A 23837-nucleotide genomic window follows, 5' to 3' on the forward strand; every position below is an offset into this window, starting at 1 on the left:
TCGTTACTCCAACCTTTTAAGTTTTACAATCCTTACTGGATAATTCTTGTTTATAGAAACTGACGCTATTAACATTTCTCCCAACGGCAAGAATCCAAAAAGGAAAACTAACTTCAGAAGTCAAAAAAATATATTTTATTTTTGTAAGATTTTCAGATCTTACACATCATCATGCGCATTATGTCATTCCACATAACACAGGAGTGATGAAGGGGGGCCCTCTCGCTATTAGCACAAAAGGTTATTGCAGCTTTGCCACATCATTTGTGAAGTCCATCTCATCCAATGTTATCCAATCGAAACTGAAAGAATTAATGTTTATTTTTCACGCCGTGGTCAAGTTATTTAATCTGCGGAAGACAGTTGATAGTTTTTCTCCAAGAATTGGTTTTATCCCGAAAATTCTGGAAGACTGGCCGCATAATAGATGAAATTTATAGAAAATCCTCAAGGCTTTGGCTGCCTATGCAGAAATACTGAAAACAAACAAGATAAACGGAATCGTAGATTTGATACGAGTAGTTCTGCTTGATAAATGGAGATCTATGGATGTCAGGAGCATGAAATTCCAAGCTGGAAGAAAGATATTTCTTCCGTTAGTAATGCTACGTTCATTCGATGCTAGAAATATTGCCTCGTCCTAAAAGAATACATTGATTTATCTAAGCTACTGGAACATTCTCAGCGACTGCTGCCCTTGAAACTGTCCTGTGCTTGCAAAACAGTCTGGATTGCGCCCTGCAAGTAATACTCGATAGATTTCCATTAGAGCTCCAGGACTGTATTCCGTTCTACTTCGGGAAAAATGCAACCACCGCCACTACCTTGAGCATCACTACCACATCGGAAACTGACCCTAAGAAGGAATGATTCGGATCAAGTCGCAGATAATAACACTTGGCAAACTAGTAGAGACCAGGCTGTCCATGGCTTGGTAACTATTCATCCAGATTGTCCACTTTTTTGGTGAGCCGGGTAAATGCTAATTCTACCCCAGCTTTGGCATGCCGTAACTGCAAAGGTGTATATCGCCTACACACCAGTTGATTCAGCAATTTTATTATAAAGCATTAGTTGGAATTATAAGTTAATACACGCATGGATGTGCAAGAACTAATTGCTGCTTTCAGCCACTGGGGGAAGGAAGCTCGATCCTCAAAGCTCGCGTCACAGCGATGGACCGAATAAAGGTGCTACACTGATGTAAAGATATGAGATCAGTGAAAACCATTATGGTATAATGAATCCTGCTTTATACATGATAAGTAGAGCGTGCCTCGATAAATCTAAGAACAGGACTGAGCTAAGATGGAAGCGACAGTACACAGGCATCAGATCTCAAGGACGGAAAAATGTATCAACAGGATTTTCATATAGTGAGACGAAGGCAAAATGGATACAGTATTACTGGGGTCGTTTCATGGTGGGCATAGATGGCATTTTCTTTTTTGCATCCGGCTTTTTGAACCCCTTTATTTATTTATACTTAGGGTAAATGAATCCAGTAACTTTCATGGAGAAAGTACAATCATAATTTTGTTTTAAAATACTGTAATATTTTATTTTATGCGTTATAATTATATCTTAAATAAATGTTAACACATTTTAATTCCTTAAGTTCAATAAATTCAATACCTCATTGAAGACATTTTATTCTATTGAAATAAAGAATAAAAAAGCAAAAAATAAAAAAATATCGAAAAGTATTAGATGTCGTTATTATATCCATATGAGGATATAATGATGCCCCTTTTTTTCGTAAGTGTGCAGAACCGGACATGGGTAAGTAAAAAGTAATTCTTTTTCATTAAATTATAAAGAATATGAACAGATATATCCTATTGACGTCCCGGTTCACTACCATAATCAGTGAAAATTGCATATATTGTTCAAGTGTGTTCAACAGAAGTTCGGTACAAGGAAATTCGTGGAACTAGTCCTTATGTTCACTTCCAGCTTTATCGTCAAGAGACGAGTAATGGCCTGAAAAGTACTGAAATACAGTTTCATATATATCACGAAAGGATTTCTATAAATGTCATATCCAACTATCTGATTTCCCTTAATTCTTTAAACAAGCTGCGACTCTTTTTTTTTTTTTTTTTTAGAATGATTTAGCCACAGTAAAAAGGTCACGCACTGTTCGTCTCTGGCTGCATTTGCCACTGCGGCTGCCCTTCCTTCTTTACGAATTGACTCGATGGTTTTTGCGAGCTGCTATTCCTTCACTTATCTCTGATCCCACATAATACAAATAATGTAGTCATAAAAGTTAGTACAATAATATCATTTCTAAACACAGTAAGCCAACGGCAGTTGTGCAATAGCATCATTTACATAACATCTCATATTGCGAACTCCTTCATAACGAAATACCTATCTTATACCTCGAATAAGTAACGCATACCCCGGTAGGGAAGACTATTATTACTTATTCTCAATGACTACCACCATCCAGACGGGTCGTTTCAGGGTTGTTTGGTGCTTCATCAATGAGTAAGTGAGTACCCCGATAGTATAACAGATGACAACACAGTTGTGTAGGATCACAGGTAAATGATCTCACAAGAACGATAAAAAGTAATAAAAATTAGATTATAAACATTGAAAATCGGTAATTTTCAAATTTGTAAAATTAGTATGCCTGAAATGTAATTTTGCTTAGCAAAATTTGATGGCGTTATTGCCTCCAACTCTCTCATCTTACAGAATGTTCCACATTACCAAAAAAAAAAAAGGACTAGTGCAGATTTCCTATATAATATTCTTCTTGTCTCTTGACAAGAAGAGTATTATATAGGAAAGCATAGCATCGAAGTAGTTATTTGAAATCAAATTAAAAGTAACAGTTGCCACTTTGAAACTGAGAAAAACTGGGAGAAAATTTATTGGCCATTTTTGAGTATGTGAAGAAGCGACCATAACTTCAAAAGCTTTGCTGAAACTACACAATGTTGTCATACTACAAAAACCTCTGGATGTGAAGATTTTAATCTGATGTATTGGGGGTGCTGCTTCTTAAAGTTACATTAATGCCCACCGACCAGGCATTAACTCAATCACTGGGAGCAAAATGTGGAACTGTCTAGCGCACAGTTCCGCCCACGCTTAAACTTGAAAACTATTTCGTGTTTTTATTCGTTCATTATTGAAATTTTTATTGGAAATAGTTGTTTTCCCATGAACTAAAGGCCTTAGGCTATGGTTGGACCTGGATGGCCCGGACTCTTTTTTAATACTTGTATTAAATAAAGCAATTATTTTTTATTTTTTGATTATTGTAAATAGAGGATGAGTATACTATATGCGGGACCTGTTAATAAAATATTCATTGCGTCGCACTGTTCTTCATAAAATTTCATATAACTCTGTTGTCTGTATATTTAGATTTAGAAAGCTGAGGGTGCTGCAGTTCCGCAGCGCCTACCAACGAGCCGCCCCTGGTTTTAACGACACACGCATAAACTGCCACTGCCATCAAGAGAAATATTTACTGCAGAAAGGTATCTGGAGTTATTGTAGTCAGTTACCTATAAGAAGTGGATCTGGATTGTCCAAATCAACTCTACGAATTGCGAATATTTGCAGTAGTGGATGTAACGATGGCGCGAAGTTCATTATGAAAAAAGAGAATCCTGAATTAACATTGAATGATTGAAAATAATTAAATTATTTTAATACTCAAACTGATAACCCACTAACCCTGAATTACTTTTATTATTTTGTATTGCAGTCTTCGTATTTAGTGATAAAATTGTTTCATATTATGTAATCGTTTTCAAATGTAGTTGCAATTATTTATCTTAAAAATTTATGACTTTTCCTTGAAAAAAATTCTGGAAATTTTAAGTGGTTTCGGTGAATATTATTAAGTCGTTTTCTCAGTCTCAAATGGCCTTAATACACGCACAGATGATATCAGCAAAGCAGGTAACACGAATTTAATATCATTACTAGCTTTCGAAAGCTTTGTATCCTTCAGAAGGCCAAAATAAAATTTGGCCTTCTGAAGGATAGAAACATAATTGCAGACAATCTTTCAAATGAAATGGTAGTTTCATTCCAACGATTAAATATGGATAGATTCAAACAGCACCGATTCTAAGAATTAAGGATAACACATTCTAAATGCGAAAAAAGTAACAGCGACTATGACTTTCAGTAACATTTATATTTAATTATATATAATTCAAATTAAGGTATAATTAAATTACGCATAATTAAACAATAATTATGTACAATTATACTTTAAATTTTAGATAATTAAAGAATAATTAAATTATACTTTTGTTGATAAAAAATTACTGGGGTCTTTATACCATTATGAATTATATAATTGATTGGTAAGAGTTAACTAAAAAAATTTAACGCTGAGAAACACTTCCCCGTTAATTTCACACAATAGGTCAATATGGGCATGTGTAAGGGGCGGCTCCTGGATCCTGAGTTCAACTCCTCCTCGTATCTCTGTGAAGAACAGTACCCACTGTGAGAAGGCCAGAAAATAGGTCAACAGCTTGACACTTTCATTGTATGATGTTCATCTATCATTGCTTTCTACCGATCATGAGCCCTCGTGGGTAGCACAGTTGGTAGAATCGCCGTCCTCCCACACCGAGCGAAAAGACCTGAGATTCCGTCGGTGGATGACGTGAAGAATTTTTATGGGCCTTTTTCACAACGTGGCTAAGTTAGTTGATCTCAGGCGAGGGTACCATTGTGTTTTCTCTCAGAAACTCGGGTTTTTCATCCAGCCAACAGAAAACCAACCACATTGTTGTTGTTATTTGGTTTTTAGGAGCATTAACAACTAAGGCCATATTGCTCCATAAAAAAACCAACCACAGAACACACGTAATTTACAGACAATATACTGAATACGAAGCAATATGGCCTTAGTCGCTGATGCTCCTAAAACCCTGCTACTACCGGTCATGACTGACAACTGTTGTCATTCAAGTTGTCAGTGATGACGAGTTGTCAAAATTTACGTGACAAACTACCACATTTTTTTTTCTTAAAACGAATTTTAGATAACATAACCTTATATTATAGCATTATATTTCCTAAATGCTTATAAGATCGCCATAGCCGAGCGGTCAAGCGCAACGATGCAAAAGTACACACTTTTGAGTGACTTCTAAATACAATAGAAAATTCTTATATTCTACCTATCTTGAATTCCTCTGACCTTATGTAGTCGCCCGAGAGTACAAACAGAAATTTTTTTTGTGCCTGAAGTAGCTCAGTGGTCAGGAATTTCTCAAGGATACTCAGCATGGTTTTGTAAAGGGAAAATCATGTTTAACAAATCTGGTTCGCTATTTTGAAAGGGTGACTCACGAGCTGGATTTAGGGAATAATTGCGACATTGTTTATTTAGATTTCAGCAAAGCTTTTGACTCAGTCCCACATGAGCGGTTGCTTTACAAGCTTGAACAGGTTGGTTGTTTGTTTGTTATTTGGTTTTTAGGAGCATTAGCAACTAAGGCCATATTGCTCCGGGATATGCGGTGGTCATTCCCTGACCTTTCCGCATTCTCCGTATTTGGTGGTGACGGGCTCGAACCCCGGTCTAATCAAGAAGCGTGTGCTAGCACTGCTGCTCCTTCCCACCTGGCTACGGAGGCGCCGCGAACAGGTTGGAATCACTGGGAAAATCCTTAGATGGATAGCAGGATGGCTTCAGGTAAGGAGGCAGAGGGTTGTGATAAATGGCTATTCCTCAGATTGGGTTGATGTAAGAAGTGGGGTTCCCCAAGGATCAATATTAGGACCACTCTCGTTTTTAATTTTCATAAACAACATCGATGAAGGGATAGAGGGCGTGATGTCTAAATTTGCAGATGATGTTAAAATTGGTAGAGTAGTTAATGATCACTGTCCAGCTGGGCTTCTTCAGAGAGACCTAGATAGGCTTCAGGAATGGTCAGAAAATGGCAGCTATGTTTTAATCCAACAAAGTGTAAGGCTTTACACCTGGGAAACAGTAATCCCAAAATAACTTATTCACTTGGTGGAGTTCAACTAAACCCAGTACTGGAGGAAAGGGACTTGAAATTCGACATGAAATTCGCTGAGCATTGTAAACAGGTTGCAAGGAAAGCCCATGGTGTCCTATCGATGATCTATTGAACTTTTGCAATTAGAGATAGGGACGTGATAATCCCATTATATAAGGCTTTGTTAGACCACACTTGGAATACTGTGTTCAAGTATGGAGACCGCACCTAAAGAAAGACATCGAGCTTCTTGAAAGGGTGCAAAGACGGGTAACTCGCCTGGTGAGATCAGTAAAAGGGCGTCCTTATGAAGAAAGACTTCGAATATGTAGGTTGCAGAGTTTGGAAACTAGGCACTTTAGAGCAGATTTGATTGAGGTGTTTAAGGCTCTGAGAGGCATCAGTAAAATGAATGAGGACAAAATTTTCAAGATTATAAATGATGCAAGAACTAGGGGACATAAATTCAAGTTACGGGGGGAAATGTTTAGATTGGACTGCAGGAAGTTTTATTTTAGCCAGCGAGTTATAAATTACTGGAATAAGTTGCCTTCATGGGTGGTAGAGGCCGACAGTTTGGGGAAATTCAAAGGTCATCTGGATAGTACTTTCGGGTAAGGGAAGCGCATAGGATGATAGGTTTAATTTCCTTTTTATTTATATTTTATTTTATTTTTTTTATTTATTAATTATTATTATTTATTTATTTTATTTATTTATTTATTTTTTGTTTTTATCATTGTTTTGTTCGGATTTTTTTTTTTTTTTTTTTTTTTTGGCTGGTGCAGCATAAGCCATAGGCTTTCTTGCACCATGCGGCCGTTACTAATACTAATACTAACAAGAGTGCAATAGCACACACACTCTTTGAGTGGAGCGGGATTCAAGCCTTGATCGCTAAATACGATTAACGATTGTATTCATGATTTATTGTAAATTCCTCTGACCTACTGGTCGTTCTGGAGTATAAACAAGAACATTTTTAATTGAAAACTAGACATTACTTATCCTATTATAGTTAAAGTAACCTTAATAACGTTAAGGTATTTAATAAGTCATAACATCCAAATGATATCCACTTTGCATCGTAGAGATATGCATTAGGCAATTTAATTAGGTTAAAGTATAAGGTAACCTTATTTAACAAGATTAGGTTATCTAAATTAGGATAATTAGATAACCTAATCCAGAAGCATGGCCAGGTTGCGCCTACAGCCCCACCATGGGAAAATGAACGGTCGCAGTTCATTTGTTCATTTTTATTCACTGCTTTCTCGATGACTTTGGGACGCACTAATGAAAACAGTTACTAATTTTTAACTTAAGACCATGAGCTAATTACGTGTTGGACCGCCATTGTCTCGAATCACTGTTCGGGTACCGCGTGCCATAGAGTCAACAAGGTGTCGAAAAGTGACAGGAATATTAGTGTTCGTGTAACAAAACTGTCATAAATACCTAGAGTCGTGTGGCTAGAGAACACACTTTTCCTCTTCATGCCACAGATACCCAAAATTCATGAATCCCAAATTGTAAGTGTTCATTTATCATTTACAACTTATTGGAATTTGATTTAACTGATATGATAGCAGAACTGGTTCTCCCCAGATGCCCAACAGTTGTTGTTATACATTAGCTTTTACTCACTAACCAGTAGTGTTCTGTTACAAAGAAGGCAGTGAGTCATTTCCTAAGCACATCACATGTTCATAATTGAACATCCACAATTACCGGTTTATCTTTCGATTATTTAAAAGGAGTGGTACTGTATACACCAACAACCTTCACATATTGAAGAATTAAAAGTCAATATCGAATCAGATTTTTCAATTATAACTGTTCAAATGCTACATAAGGTCTCATCAGACATTATGAAAAGAATTTGTACTTACATTTGGAAAGGACAACACTTTCAACATAACTGCAACCTCTGTTATAATTGTGTCTACAATAATAACTATAAAATAAAACTGAAAATCATACTATGGGTTACGTGTGGGCAAGCTCATTTTTTAAAGTGCTTGCTAAGCAATGGGAAATTCCATGTAGATTTGACAGGCGAGGTCATATAACATTGGTAGGATAACCTTACACATTTATCCAAAGATTTAAAATCCAGAAATTTCCTCATTTAGAGGAATTCTCTAGATTTTAAAACGTAACATTCTGCGTGAAAATACTTTCAACAAAAGGAGAAAGGATGAGCAGAAGTTCACCTAAGAGAGCAGCTCTTTATTGGCCTAGATTTTAAAATTTTTTGTGGATTTTTCTCAAAATATATTAATATTTATTAATATAACATTAATTACACCCTATTTATACCATATTATTATAATGATCACAAGTTATTTTTACTGTAATTTGTATTACTGCGTCAACAAGCCTTCGTCCTAGCCTTCGGCTTTGATGAGATGTTTCAATAATGTTTTTTTTTTTTTCCAGATCATTATCTTGTGTCTATAATAAAATTCTCCGTCTTTTCTTTTTCTCACATTATTTATAATGTGAGCAAAGAAAAGACGGGGAATTTCTGGCAGCATGTCTCAACTGAAAACACGGGTTTCGGAATTTTCCTGTTGATTCGTCTAAAATAATCGACAGATCAATGGTCAAGGTTAGAAACGTGTACAAATGCAAAATTAATATTTGCGAAACATAAATAATCTTTAATTTGTCCTACCATACTAAATAAAGTGTTACAATGGTGAGTGAGTGACGAATTCTCGTCACTGGTATCCTGGGGATTCTGACATATTTATGATATACTGTTATGGTTATTAATATTATCATTACGTTATTTATTATTTATACTTACATATTTTGAAACATTTATGAGGAATGTTCACATTTCTCGGAACTTTTTTTTTCTTGGAAACTTTTTTTTTTAATTTTTGAAAGCATAATTAACCTTCTCGGTTAATTACGAAACGAGAGGCAGAAATATTTATAGCAAGAGCAAATCTCTCTCGCACACGCACACACGAGTGCGCAGTACTTAGGAATACTTAGCAAAATCAAAATCCAAATTTTATATACCAAAGTGTCTCGTGGAAGTTTACACAAACTAAAACCAAACTTCAATCCACAGCTAATTAATAAATTATCACACGATCAACTTCATTAACAGCACTTACTAGGAATCGGAAAAGGGACGGTTAAAATCAATGAGGGTAAGGGGTAGAGGAGCAGTAGATTCGGCTAACTTTATTTTGGTATTTGTATTTAAAAAACTATACATTTTGTGCGAAGGTTTGAACCACTCCCCGGCTGTACATATATATTTATATTATATTATACATTTACATTATACCCGAATTACGAAGTCTCACTAACATCAACTATCCAAAGGCAAAGCAATCACCTGCCTAGACTACACAGCTGTCCGGTGAACGATCGTAAACTCGAGAAAAAACGTCTTCTCATCCACCTACAGCAGGCCTGGCATACCCGCTGGACGACTTCGACAAAAGGGGAAGTCACCCGAAGGTTCATACCGAATAATCAACTAGTGTTTCCCAAAAGCCCAACTGGTTTTCACCGGGACTGCTGACATCTTACCTGCTCACGGGACATGGCGCAGTAAGAGCAAAACTCTCCAATTTCGGATTGAGTGACACCCCTCTCTGCCACTGTGGACAGCCAGAGACGTGGGAGCACCTCATGCACCACTGCCAACTATACTCCGCTGCCTCTTAATAACTAGAATACGTTTCTCGCCAATAAACCAAGAACAATATCTCCTGGAGAGCGAGGACAATTATAAAGCCTTAACGCAGTTTGCGCAGGATCTTTTTACTAGAAGAAGAACATACCCACAACCTTAGCAGGAATTTTCCTACAACCCAACCACTCGTCATCTAGAATAAAGATCCTTAGATGTGTCAACCAAACAAAAACCTAACAGCTACAATCTGAAAAACTAATCATGAACTTAACCTGGATCTGCCCACTGGCTTAAACTGAAGTCATTATCTGGACTTGACCACTCACACGGACGGGACAACATGTCCCAGGAATGGCATACGAAGACCTGACAAAGACATCATGCAGTTTGCTGTCGAAACATCATTAGGCGATCTGAACCGGGTACCCTCACTCGGTTCACTTTCTTTCCCTTCCCTTGGCAGGGGATGGTTACTCTGTACCCTCCCCCCCTGCCATCCCCTATCTTCTCCTGGTGAGGCATGGGCCTGCCCCGCCGACTTTTGGAGTTATCTTCACTATTGACCCCATATTTCTGTCTTTCACCCCCCAGTCTTCAGTCTCCCTTCCCTCTCTGGCTATCTTGCGACTAGCGTTTGACCCTTGCCAAAACTACACAAGCCCCACACAAAAATTTAAAAAAAACAAAACAAAAAAAAAAAAAGAACTCTAACCCGTATAACTTATATCTCTTTCGGCCTGACCCAATTTCTAGCGTATCTCCCCCCCCTTTCCACTTTTTTTTTTTTTTTTTTTTTTTTTTTAGATTCTAGCCACTGAAATCTCAGGAAATTAGGTGGCAGGACCTGCTAGAGTAAATAGTAAATTTCTAAAATACTGGTGTACCTGGTCTGCCTCTACGAGGTATAGTGTGGGCAACGGTGGGTCTCATTTGAGACCCAACGGCTAAAAGACCAGATGAGCAACGGTACAAAACATTACACACCACAATATCCATACACTTTTAAACCTCTGGCCTCTACAGTGTTCTGTATCACACCACAATGTATATTACGCGGAAATGGGGGAAACCCCTGGTGCCGTTAGACCCTAAACACACTATACACTATAACACTCTCTAAATGGAAATGCTTCTCATAATTGTAACATGCATCATGTTATGAAGGGAGACCATAAACAGGTGCAACACAAAAACAGATGCAGTATTTGGACCAAAAATTCCAAGTGAATTTATGCACAAGTGTGTGTGTTCACGGGTAAATCTGCATGTTTTTGGGGGTTGAAAAACCCAGATATAATTCACGTGGGAAGTCCCTGATCCCTCTACCTAAAATCGTCTGATTACACTATTTTACACTAATTACAGCCTCTATTGACTGTCTGACAATATTAGAACCAATCAAACTATACAAGCAGCATGCGGCGAAACGACTAAAAATTAATATCATTATTATTAGTAGTAGTAGCGACAAATGATGCAAGAACATCAGGCAAAAAAAAAACACTACACGCTTCTCCCGTCCATACCGTAAAAAAGAATTTGTCTAGTTCTTTCTTGAATTTATTCGCACCATACACTTCCACAACAGATGTAAGCCTGTTCCAACAATTAACCACCCGCTGGCTGAAAGCAAACTTCCACACATCCTGCAACCATCCTTCCTCGGCTTAAATTTATACCACCTCATGTGTGTAGTCTCAACAAGAGGAAGGATGCCACTCATATTCAACTTACTCCATGCCTTAAACACCTCAATTAGATCATCCCCGCAAGTGCCTAGTCTCTAGAAGCTGCAATTTGCAGATCGACATCCTTCCCAAAGTGAGGCCTCCAGACCTGCATACAATAATCAAGATGCTGCCTAACCATGGCCTTGTACAAAGTGATAATTACCTCCTTACCCCTGTTAGCAAAGTTCTGCATATCATTGACAAAACCACATAAGCTGTTTTGGCTCATGTCTGCACTGCTCAGAGAATTTCATGCCTGACTACACAATTACCCCCAGGTCATTTTCATTTTCCAATACTCCGAGTGTAGTACCGCACTCAACGATTACCGCTATCCATATGCATACCTTCTATTTGTCATCGTTACACTTCAGCTGCCATTTCTCAGTCCATTCACCCAATTTTCTTAGACCATGTTGCAGTTACTCAGCTTAATTGCTGTCGTTAACCAAACCACAATCAAAATCCACCAACCACCCTGCCAACCTTTGTATTGACTGTGAGCCATTTACTGGCCCACAGTCATAAGGCCTATAACACACCCTTACCCTAATTTTTTTTCACAGTGCTTATATCACACCAAACTGACTCAATATTGCACTGGTCACCCATGTCGACTGGATGAGCTGTTAATATGCCTTAGGTTTAATATGTTTCTTAACTAAGAGCATAACACTTCCAACCCTCCTCTCCTTCCTGTATAATTGTACTTCTCATATTTAACATCTGGGTGACAATATGTCTCTGCTATCCCTACAATGTCTGCATTTGATGACTTAATCAGTACTTCAATTTCATCAAGTTTATTTACAATGCTCCTGACATTAGTGTACATGTAAGCATACATGTACTTACTCTTGCGCAGTCCATGTATTCGCTTGTTTCGTGATGGCCCACAACAAGGCCTGAAATCCCCACCACCTTGCTTTCCAGGCTGCTTCATTTCCCAATATAAGCAGTGCAAGAATCAGTTTCACCTCTGCCTGCGGCTCTGGTTAATCTGTTTATGTAACCCTCCCCAAGCTAGCAGTTTTCCGACCCACATACCACTGCCTCGATAGCATCAGCGAATATTCTTGTACTCCTTCTGTTTAAGTGTGTCCCATTCCTGTGAAAACGGTCTCTCCTGTTACAAGCACAGACCACGCCGAGAAAAATTCAACCGCAGTGAGCCTTGCACATTCTCTTCAGGGTCGAATTGATTGACATGGCGCTGAACGCCAGTGAAACCGTTCTTCGGATTTTTAAGAAATGCTTAATTTGAATAGAAGAGATAACCAAATATCATTTCTAACCTGAGAAAATTCTAATTTCAAACATTTCAATTAATATCAGAAAGCGGACAATATTTTGCCAATCTGTAACCCGTCATGAATAAACTTATTTTTTCACATTTTTTGCCTTTCTGTTTAGCACACAAACACGTTCCGTTTCGCTTTCATTCTCTCATTTCAGTTTTTACTCAAATTCTTGTCAGTGTCGACCTAGGATAAATTTAACAGAGAATCGCACCTGATTAGCCTTTCCTGCTACACAATGATGAAGTTGGTACTTCTAAAAATGCCTAAGGCTCTTTGTTGAAACAAAGCCTGCCGGGAAGAGGATACTGCGACTGTACTGTGCCTCAGGTACAAGGTTGATGGTCACACTCCACGCCAGTTACACTATTACACAATAAAATCCCGTTTTAATGAAAATATTTCAGGTCCGACCCCACTTTCTTTTTAATAACGTTTCGTGAATTTTAATAACGTTTCAGAAACGACGAAAAATTCAACAACAGTTATTTTCAAATATGCCTAGAATGTACAAATATTAAATTTATGAAAAGTTTCATATCTACTGAAGTTTTTTTCAATTTTGAACAATTATACTAAAATCTAGTTTGGTACGGCACATCGGTGCTTTCTCATCCCATCTCCCCTCCCCCCCCTGTGTGTCATCAAGGTACATGTACTACTCTTTACTGACTTGTGAAAATATTCCATTTATAAATGCTGACATGTGGAGTGCGAATTGCACTCCAGATGGCAGCACCAGCAAATACTGCGTTTAAAGTTCCGGGCAATAAAGAAAGAACAAAAAACTTGCACGAAACTTTGAATTATGGTATCTACTGAAACTGTACACCGATAAGTCAATTCGACGAATCCATTTATCGGTACAACTAGTCGAATTAAGTTATTAATCGTATTTGAAGTACTACTCATAAATTAATTCGGCTAGGAAGCAGTTCTGAACGGTCCGAAACAAACGAAAACAAAAGAATTCTCTTTATGATGATAATAACAGTTCTTTATCAGTTCTGAAACACATTAAAATTATTAATAGTTTTAAAACGCATTAGAATGAGTTGCAAAACTGTTTGGTTTCAAAGCTAACTTTCTCGGCCTTAAAAACTCGTAGCTGCAGAGAGAGAGAGAGAGAAGAAACAATGCAAATTCAAACAGATTCTCGGAATACATCTAAACTGTCAGAAACTTGGACAATTATGAAAGCGCCTATTTAGCAGAAGGAATATACTTCAAAAGACTAAACATCATATGCGATTATTTGGTAATCACACACATTTATTCAAAGAATTAAAAAGACAAAGTCCAGTGCTTAGCACTAGGCACTTTATTAAGGACACCTACCCTATTCAAGAAATAGCGCGCTCCTTCAGTAACAACATCACGTTCGTACAATGAGATTTCGTGATACTCATACGCGCTGATATGAGTATCTCGAAAGCTACAGAACTCTGTAAAATGGCCAGATATGAGTATGGTGTTATGTCTAAGAAGCGTATGTTGTTTCTGACCTCGTAGCTAGTAGAGAGCAAAGATCACCAGGATGGCTGTCTCTAGTACCAGTCCACGCCACGAGGAAGCGGACCACAACAATACGCGTACTGTCAAACGAAAGTGACAGAAGAATTCTGCATCCACTGGAGGAAAAATTAATTCGAATGGATTCCAACAGATCCCATACCACTGGGAGCCCAAACCGATGGTGCCAGCAAAAAAAAAAAAGTAAATAAAAGCAATAAAAAATTAAACTAACAAAAAAGCCATCAGGAATACTGAAGTTCTGCACAAGGTGATAACGGTGGACGAGATTGGCTTCATCATTTTGACCTAAAGAGTTATCAATAAAGCTGTGTTTGGAAGTCATCGCCAACACCGAAAAAAGCGAAAGTTGTGGCACTGAAACAAATATTGGCAATTTATCGTGACCATTCTACGAGGTCCACAAACAAGGGATTCTGAGACTCTAGTGGAATAAATAACCTCCATAAGAAGGATTCTAAAATGCACTGAACACAAATTGGGTATACCCAAATTTAGTCCATTTCCACAATAGAATATAAGCGTGTAGAATTTGTAGGAAAACGTTTTGCAATGAGCGACAAGAACTGCAGTTTTACTAATCAAGTTGTTTGATCTAGAGCAGCACTTTATGATACATCTCATATTGTGGATCGCTCAACGAGAAGGAAAAAAAAGAGATAATTTATGGACCTCTGCCACATTGAAGAACAGCCGCGATGTTATCTTTAACAACCATACTAAATCAGCCGTCGGATCTCCTCCTCTGACTGCTCGGTCCTTCTACAAAATTACCATACTTTTGTACTACCATACAGTGGCCGTATGGCAGTTTCGCCTGCTCGAATAAAAAACACTTCCGCAGACGAAACAGTCTGCATTGTACTTCAGTTGTTGGTGTAGGGTTTTGGTTGTATCAGCAACTTAGACCAACCATCGTATATATTACGTCTGTAAACTGCGTATGTTCTTTTTACTTGTTTGATGGACGAGAAGCCATGCAAACCTCGCCCGAGACCAACCAACTCAGCCACATTGTGAAAAAACCATAAAAATTACTCGCATCTTTGCGGGATTTGAACGCGGGCCTTTTTCACCCGGTGTGGGGAATGCAGTACTCGCATGCACTGTACTACCGCGAGGATTTATACTTCAATATTCTTCCAATTGAAAAGTGCTACTTTTCAATTGGAAAATTGAATTACCAGTACTTTTAAATAATAAATATTTTTTATTCATATTTGGAGATGACCCCATAAGGTCAGAGCAGTTGTAAATAAAGGAATATATCTGAGGGAGTGCTTGGACTTCGTTTGTTTTTTTTTTTTTTTTTTTTTTTTGACTATGGTGCAGTTACTGTGGACTCATAGCTGAGCATGTTAAAGGTCTCAAAATTCGTTGATCCTAATTAATTCACGTTCTTCGCACCAAATGGCAGTGGGTACCTTCACCTTTTAACTTTATTATGCAATGCAGTGCCGAAGTATTTCTTGCAAAAATAATACGCAGTACTTATTGACAGTTAAAATCCTCAGTCTGCAGATCAAGCTGGCTGGTGGGATTTTGTCCGGACTAAAACCAAACTTCTAGCGAAAACTAACGATTACGTCCATCAGTAGCAACTTCAATGCAGCTGGATTAATAAGTTTGATTACACACTGTGCGTCTATTTTGGTCGGTACCATTCTCAACTGTTTAATAATACTTTCTAGCTCATCAAAAGGTTAAATATATCTGTTCCTCCAGTAAAATTAAACCAGGGAATGGGCAGATGGGGATAAATCCCTTTCCCCATAATTTGAAGACTTGTTATTTCTATTTTCTTGGTTTGTAATCTCCAATGACCCCGGGGAACTAAACTAATCTGACATGCCTGACGGATAACAATTGACATTCACACTTTCCTCAACTTTCATGAGTACTTATATTGGACATTATATGAAGAAATAGTGCTAGAGTGGCCTCGAACAAGCCTTCGTGATGCACCTTCTGTTCCTAACATTCTTCCTGTACTGAGACCTCTAGTCATCTTTGTAAATTTGACTTTGTAAATTAAACGAAATTTAGTTTCGTTTCATTGCCCTGCTGCCCTCCATCTTCGAAAATCATCTAAATGGCGTTACCTTCACAAATATAAAAGTTCTTATACTGATATGTTGCTCTAGCATGGCGAAATAAAGGTGAGCTCGATGGTACACTCTGAGAAGTTAGGAGTAATAAACGAAAGTGTTTATAGAGCCAAATATACAGTAGTAGATGAGGTTGGTACAAATTTGGAATAAACAGAAGAAATTTGGAGCAAAATCACAGGTATTTAATCAAATTTTCGCTAAATAATTCCTAACTTGTTTATTAAACATTAAGATGGAAGTTATGATGATGTCACAATAGTCAAGAATGGGAGGGCTAGTTATTTTAAGAGAATAAGGAAGGAGCTGCAGAAGAAAAGAAAGTGGTTGTCCTGCGGGTTTGATGAAATCCAGGCGCTATAAAGGGTGCAGGATCACAGAAAAGACCCGAAGAGAATGCAAGTCAAATCCATGCCAAACTTAAGTCAAGAACGGACTCTACATACTTCACAGCTTTAGCTTCAACGTAATTCTGCTTATTATTAACCATATAGCGCAAGGAAGCCACAAGCTTTTGTTGTGCCGGACAAAAAAAAAACTTAAGAAGATAAGAAAATAAAAATTATGAACTTCTCCCCTTACAGAAGTAACTATCCAGCTGACCTTTGAATTTCTTCAAACTGTCGGCCTCAATTACATGCGAAGGCAAATTGTTTGAGAGTAATCAACGACTCGCTGGCTAAAAGAAAATTTCTTACAATCTAGTTTAAACCTCATCCCCTGTATTTGAATTTATGGCTCTAGTTCTGAAATTATTTAAAACAGCGAAAATTGCGCCTTGATTCATTTTACGAGCTCCTCTCGGAGTCCTCAATTAGGTCCCTTCTAAGGTTCCTGGTTGCCAAGCTATGAAGTCCACATAATCGAGGTCGTTCCTCGAACAGTCGCCCTTTTGTCGAACTCACCGTGTGAGTTGCCCGTCTTTGTACCCTTTCAAGAAGTCGATGTATGTTTTTCAGATGAGGTCTCCATACACGGACACAATATTCCAAATGCGATCTTACAATTCCTTATACAGCGGGAATATACTCTAACGAGATATTGTTCGACAAATCATCGATAGGACACCATGGGGTTTCCTGCCTGCCTGTTTATACACTGCTCAAAGAATGTTAAATCTGTCCGTATCCTAACACCCAGATTCCTTTCTTCCTCTACTGTTTTTAATTCGATAGCACCGTCTATTTTTATGGGTCTTTTTCACAACATGGCTGAGTCGGTCTCAGGTGAGGGTAGCAAAGTTTTTCTCCCCGAAACTCGTGCTTTTCTTACAGCAAACAGAAAGTCGGCCTCAGAACACAAGCAATTTACAGACAATATACAAGCAGCGACATGGCCTTAGTCGCCGATGCTCCTAAAAAACCGATCTGTATAGTTTACTTTGGGGCTGCTGTTCCCAAGCGTAAGACCTCGCATTTGCTCCATTAAAATATAGCTGTCACTTTTCTGACCAGTCTTCAGCCTGTTCAAATCATCCTGAGGGAGTGTTTCTTGGCACTGATCGTTAACGACTACTCTTCCAATCTTTACGTCGTCCGAAAACTTTGCAGGCGACGTAAAATCACGCCCTTTATCCCTTCATCGATGTCATTTATGAAAATCAGAAACAACGGTGACCCAAGAACTGATCCTTTGGAGACCACTTCTGACGTTACAACAACCTGAAGAACATCCATTGATCACAATCCTTTGCCTTCAGCCACCCTACAATCCATCTTAGAATCTTTGCAGTAAATCCAACAAGTTCCAGCTTATACATTAACCTCTCATGATGAGGGAGATTGAGTCAAATGCTTTGCTAAAATACAAATAAACTTTATCGAAATTGTTCCTTATATCCAGCTCATAATTAACTGTAGCAAAATAATTTACTAAGCTAGTTTAACATGATTTTCCCTTAACAAAACCATGTCCTTCAGAATGCAATTTCTTTCTAAATGATCCTGGATTGCTGTCATAATCATTGCCTCAGAAATGTTTCCTACTACTGAAGTCAGACTAACTGGTCTGTAGTTACCGACTTCACTCAACAGCCTTTATGTATTGGCAATACGTTGGCACTTCTCCGTACCAAAGGAATGTCTCCCGAGTTGAATGATGCTTTCATAATTAACCTGACTGGTTCAATACACTCTTCGGCTGCCTAATTATGCATAATTATTGGGCCTATGTCATCAATTCCAAGAGCCTTACTTTCCTTTTAGGCTCGAAAGTTTTTCTAATAATCAGGCATCTGTAGTTTCGAAATTACTAATGTTATATCGTTCAGATTCACTTGCACACTCCCTCCTCAGCATGAAGGGTCTTTCGTCAATAAAGGCCGATGTGAAGTACCTATTTAAGTCATCAGCAACATCAGCTGAGTTATCTAAGACTTTTCCACACCAATCAGATCGTATACACAAGTGTCCGATTTGATTCGTTTTTTTCTTCTTCTTCTTCGTATTCACATACATGAAAAACTCCTTACCCCCATTCTTTGCTCTCTCCAGTGCTTTCTCATACTCAGCCCTAGCCTCCCAACCTGTGGTACTATTACAGGTGAACTTGCAGCTATTGTACGTTAAGGTACTTTTCATCTTGGTCTGGCGCTGAATAAAAAGCGTGACCAATCAATCATTGGTTCTAATCAATGCTGTAATGAGGTAACACTTGAAGAATTAATGGATTTATAGATTAAGTCATTGGCGAAAAGCAGGATTTTGATCTAAAGAGAATTACGCCATGCGATGTATTCATCTATAAAACAGATGACAAAGAAGGGACCCAAATGAATTCTCCTATACAATTTCGTAAGTTAAACAAAATGCTTTCAGATTAAGAGTAACTCTAAACAACCTGAGCGAAATCTAGATTTGTCTTGAGCAAAGACAGATAAATTAGACATTGCAGACAGAATTTTTGAGCATGAGTTGGAATTGCGGAAACTGATAAAGTCGGAAAGCTAGGCACTTAAGTTATAATATACTAATGATTCAAAAACTTTAGCCAAAATAATAAGAATAGTAATTGGTGATGTTGTTGTGGATCGTTAGAGGTTCCAATTTTGTAGATTGCAATTAATGAACTTAATGAAATTAATCCCAGACGAATAAAACCTTGGACAAACAGACTAAAAAAACTTAAAAAGGAACAAACAAAACGTAGGCCGAAGAAGAATTGAGTCTGTGAGGTTGTGAAATGCCTTGCAAATTTCAAGTTCAGAAAGAACAAGGTTGAGATAGCTACTTGATCAGGGAATCTTTGTTAAGAGAACAGAGAAAATGTTATCGAATTAACTGGTCTTGACACGAGGCGAATTGACTATGCAATTGTTAGAGTCTAGTGGTGTTTGGATGCGAAACGACTTCTCGACCTTGATTTTTGAGTATGATTCTCTTCCAGTCGGTGTACTATTTTAAGTTCTCCCTTACCATAATGCATATTAATGATACTTTCATGCTATCAGAAAAATCACTGCAAATAATAATAATATGAATATTTTTTGCTGCTCAAAAATTAGGAAAACTTTGAAAATGAAAAATTTTTCAAATTTTACTCTGAAAATTTAATACTTCGGTGTGCCCGACAAAAACAAGTTACTTAATGAACACAGCGAGTATCAAATACGTCTGAAATGTCAGACGCATTTGATTTTTTTTCTTAAATTAATCGAATTTTTTTTTCCCTTTTTCTGTGATTAATAGAAGTGAAAACTAACTATAATTATTTTTCCTTACTAATTAATTACTAAGGCTTAAAGATTTAACTAAGGTTTAATTACAACTGTATAATTTTATTACTCTTCTCCCATATACTTTTAGATCTCTTTTCTCTATACATACACTAGTGTTCAAAGAAAGTACATCACCCCTTAAAAGGCGCCTCCGTAGCCAGGTGAGCAGAAGAAGCAGTGCGTAGCAGCGTAGCACACGCTTCTTGATTAGAAGGGGGTTCGAGCCGGTGACCACCAAATACAGAGGATGCGGAAAGGTCAGGGAATGACCACCGTATATCCCCGGAGCAATATGGCCTTAGTTGCTAATGCTCCTAAAAACCAAATAACAAACAAACAAACCCCTTAAAATTGTAATTGTCGTCCGAATAACTCAAGTATATGGCAATATTTCTTACAGATTGCATCGGATAAGATTGACACGCGTAGGTGATGACGTAATATTGCATCAGCCGTTACTTTCAGCTATATAAGCACGCTTTGCAAGAGTTGCAGTGATTCCTTGCTTGTGTCAGGATGGCGAGTTACGTGCAGTTTACGCCACGAAGAAAGAGTACTATTGTTGCTTTACGTGAGGAAGGATGTTCTTCCCATCATATTGCTTATAGAGTGTCTTGTAATCAGTCCACAGTGAGTAGATTTCTTTCCAAACTCAAGAATACTGGTTCTGCTGATAGGGCAAAAAAATGAACCGGACGCAAACAAGTCTCTATGGCAAAACAGGACCGCGTTTTGAAGCGTTTATGCCTTAAAAACCGTAAATCTTCTTCTTAGTCTGAGCTGAAAAGAGAATGGGAAGAATATACAGGAGTGGTAGCAAGTGCAGTAACAGTCAGAAGACGCCTCTTCAAAAATGGACTTGTAGCCCGTCGTCCTAAGAAGAAGCCCCTCCTCACACACAAAATGAACAAGGCCCGATTAATTTCGTGTAAGGAGCAAGTCAAAAGGACCCCCGAGCAGTGGAAGTCAGTTATTTTCTCGGATGAGAAGAAATTCAACCTGCATGGCTCTGATGGGAGACAAACGATTCGCAGTTATTGTTATTTGTTATTTTGGTTTTTAGCAGCTAAGGCCATATTGTTCCGGGAAATGCGGTGGTCATTCCCTGACCTTTCCGCATCCTCCGTATTTGGTGGTGACGGGCTCGAACCCCGGTCTAATCAAGAAGTGTGTGCTATGCACTGCTGCGTTCCGACTTGGCTACGGAGGCGCCTAATTCGCAGTAGACGTGGTGAAGAATACCATCCACACTGTATGATGTCTACAGTTAAATTTCCTACCAGCCAACTGATGTGGGGGTGCATTTCGTATCACTTGCAGTTTATAAAAGGTTCCATAAATGCCAATGGATACCTGGCTATATTGGAAGGCCAATCAATTGCTGACAACCATTAGAGACCATTTCAACCTGCCACGTTACAGCATCTTTCACGACGACTCTGTTCCTTGTCATCGGGCGAAAAGTATAAGTTGGCACTTCTGTAGTTACTTTAGCTTCATTTCTGCTTTAGAGGTTCGACAGTAATGTGTTTACATTTGTTACAGGTGAAAAAAATGGTTGGAAGAACGGAACGGTCCATTACAACTGTTAGCTGGCCAGGAAACAGCCTGGAACTGAATCCTATAGAGAACTGTTGGCATCGTGTGGAATCTGCAGTTGCCAGAAAGAAACCAAAGACCCTTCGTGAACTTCATAATTCGTGTTTGGAACCACGAATTATCAGTTGATTATCTTCAGAAATTGATCTTGTCAATGCCTCGACGGTGTGCTGCTGCTGTCATCAGGGCCAGAGGTGGTTCAACTAAATATTAGTTTTCACCTGGTGAACTTTTCATTTTGTTTTCCATTTCAAATTATAAACTGAAGCAAATTGAGGGCTTCTGATAACATTTCAGCCATAATTGTCGTGTTTACCAAAACTGTTGTATAAAGGTTGCAAATGCTCATTTTGGTATATATTTTGAGAGCACCTGTCAAATATTACTTAGCTTTGCCTTAACTATTAATAAATATCTTTTGTTTATATTTCTATTTGTGATACTAGTCATTAATGTAACGTACCATGGCAAAAAATGGTTAGAAATATGAAATTCCTAGGTGATGCACTTTCTTTGAACACCAGTGTATATTTATATCTCTTTATAAGCGATATCGTGTCCATAAGTCTTACATAACGATAAACACGAAGTGTGCACTGACTGTCTAAACCAAACAATACAGTATTAAAACTGTATTTAATCTAGGAACTTTTTTCCATACAATTGTATATGGTAAAAAAATAATAAATAATAATAACTGCCAGATATCTATTTGCCCTATTTTAATGAAATTTTAAATGGTCGGCAAATATTTTTAAAAGGCCCAATTGTAAAATTTTATCAAAAGCCGTCCACTGGGGATCCCTCTGTTACACTTGGACGGATGGACATGAAGATAATAGGCGCATATGCATATACCTAAAAATATCGATCTACTCTATTTATCAATTACATCTCCATAAGAATAAGCTCTCGTAGATAGCACAGTTATTAGAATCGTGGTCATCCCCACATCGAATGAAAAAGACCTGAGCTCGAGTGCCATCGATGAGATGAGGAATTTTTATAGGCTTTTTTCACAACGTGGCTGAGTTAGTCGGTCTCAGGCGAAGGTAGCATGGTTTTTCTCCCGGAAACTCGAGCTTTTCGTACAGCAAATCGAAACTCGACCACAGAACACACGCAATTTATAGGAAGTATGCACGGAGCAATATGGCCTCAGTCACTGGTGCTCCTGAAAGTACTAACAACAACAACAACAACAACAACAACAAAAGAATTAAAGATTTCTATCTTTATAGACAAGTAAATTTTATCATTGCAAATAATTAGATAGAAAAACTGTAAACATCTTACTCTGCACTGTCCATGGCTGTAAACGTTGAATACCGAAGAAAAAGCGAATGAAACTCAGTTCGCACTCTAACGAAAGGTTCACACCTTGTATCAAACGGAGAAAGTATGGTAAACCGCCCTTCAATGCTGCACTTACCGTTTCCATAGCCACTTTTTCCGCATTTTCCCACCACTCCACAATATTTTTAGAATCAGACAATCTGGTAGTTGCAAAGTTTAAATCTTCACTGATATTTGTGGACATGTTTAATATCTGCGCAAGATCTGAGTAGTCCTCAATACTGAGTGGACTTACACTGCCAGTTAGAAAAGTAGTGTCATTGGAAGCATTAGTCACGTTGGCGTGCGCTACAACTTGAGAAGAAATATTTCTAATTGCAGCAAGAACATCAGGGAGATAATTTCTGGCAACGCTCTCAGTGTCATTGCAAGCAACTGGCGAACTGGAGGACACAAAGAAAAAAAGGCAAAGTAACTCAAAGCCAGTTGCCATCCTCACCTTTACCAGGGTCGTAACCATGTTTCGTCCCTTCACAGCTTTCATACTCGAATACCGACTCCTAAGCATGAAGTTGCTGTATTTGGTCATTACAACTTTGTTCACATAATTGTGTCCGTGACTATGTGCTTGACTTGTTTATATCTCATGCAAAACAAAACATAGGAATTTTCCTTAATTCTTCATAACTCTCTTCTTTCAAAAAAGAATTTGTCGTTATCTGTTTCCTTTGGCATTTTGCCATACTCCCCCTCTCTTTCGGCTTACAAAAGGTGGCATGTATTTTTTGTTTTCATGTACCGCACACAATGATTGTCAATTATAAACCTTATGGCCTGAGTGCATCTACTGTTTGCACTGAGTCATTCGGTTACACTCTTACATCTAGATGAG

General features: G+C 38.1%; 1 protein-coding gene across 1 annotated transcript in view; it reads right to left on the reverse strand.

Moving 5' to 3' along the window:
• LOC150089455 (nose resistant to fluoxetine protein 6-like) overlaps nt 1-23460 on the reverse strand; it is a 129952-nt gene extending 106492 nt beyond the window's left edge. The window contains exon 1 of the mRNA XM_090389498.1: nt 22946-23460. Within this exon, the coding sequence (XP_090245624.1) occupies nt 22946-23438 (493 nt within the window). The 5' untranslated portion in view covers nt 23439-23460. The remainder of the gene's footprint in view (nt 1-22945) is intronic.
• Nucleotides 23461-23837: the final 377 nt, after the last annotated feature.

The sequence above is a fragment of the Mastigoproctus giganteus genome, chromosome 2, assembly GCF_048544385.1.
Source record: "Mastigoproctus giganteus isolate SK-2022 chromosome 2, ASM4854438v1, whole genome shotgun sequence".
NCBI classification, from domain to species: Eukaryota; Metazoa; Arthropoda; class Arachnida; order Uropygi; family Thelyphonidae; genus Mastigoproctus; species Mastigoproctus giganteus.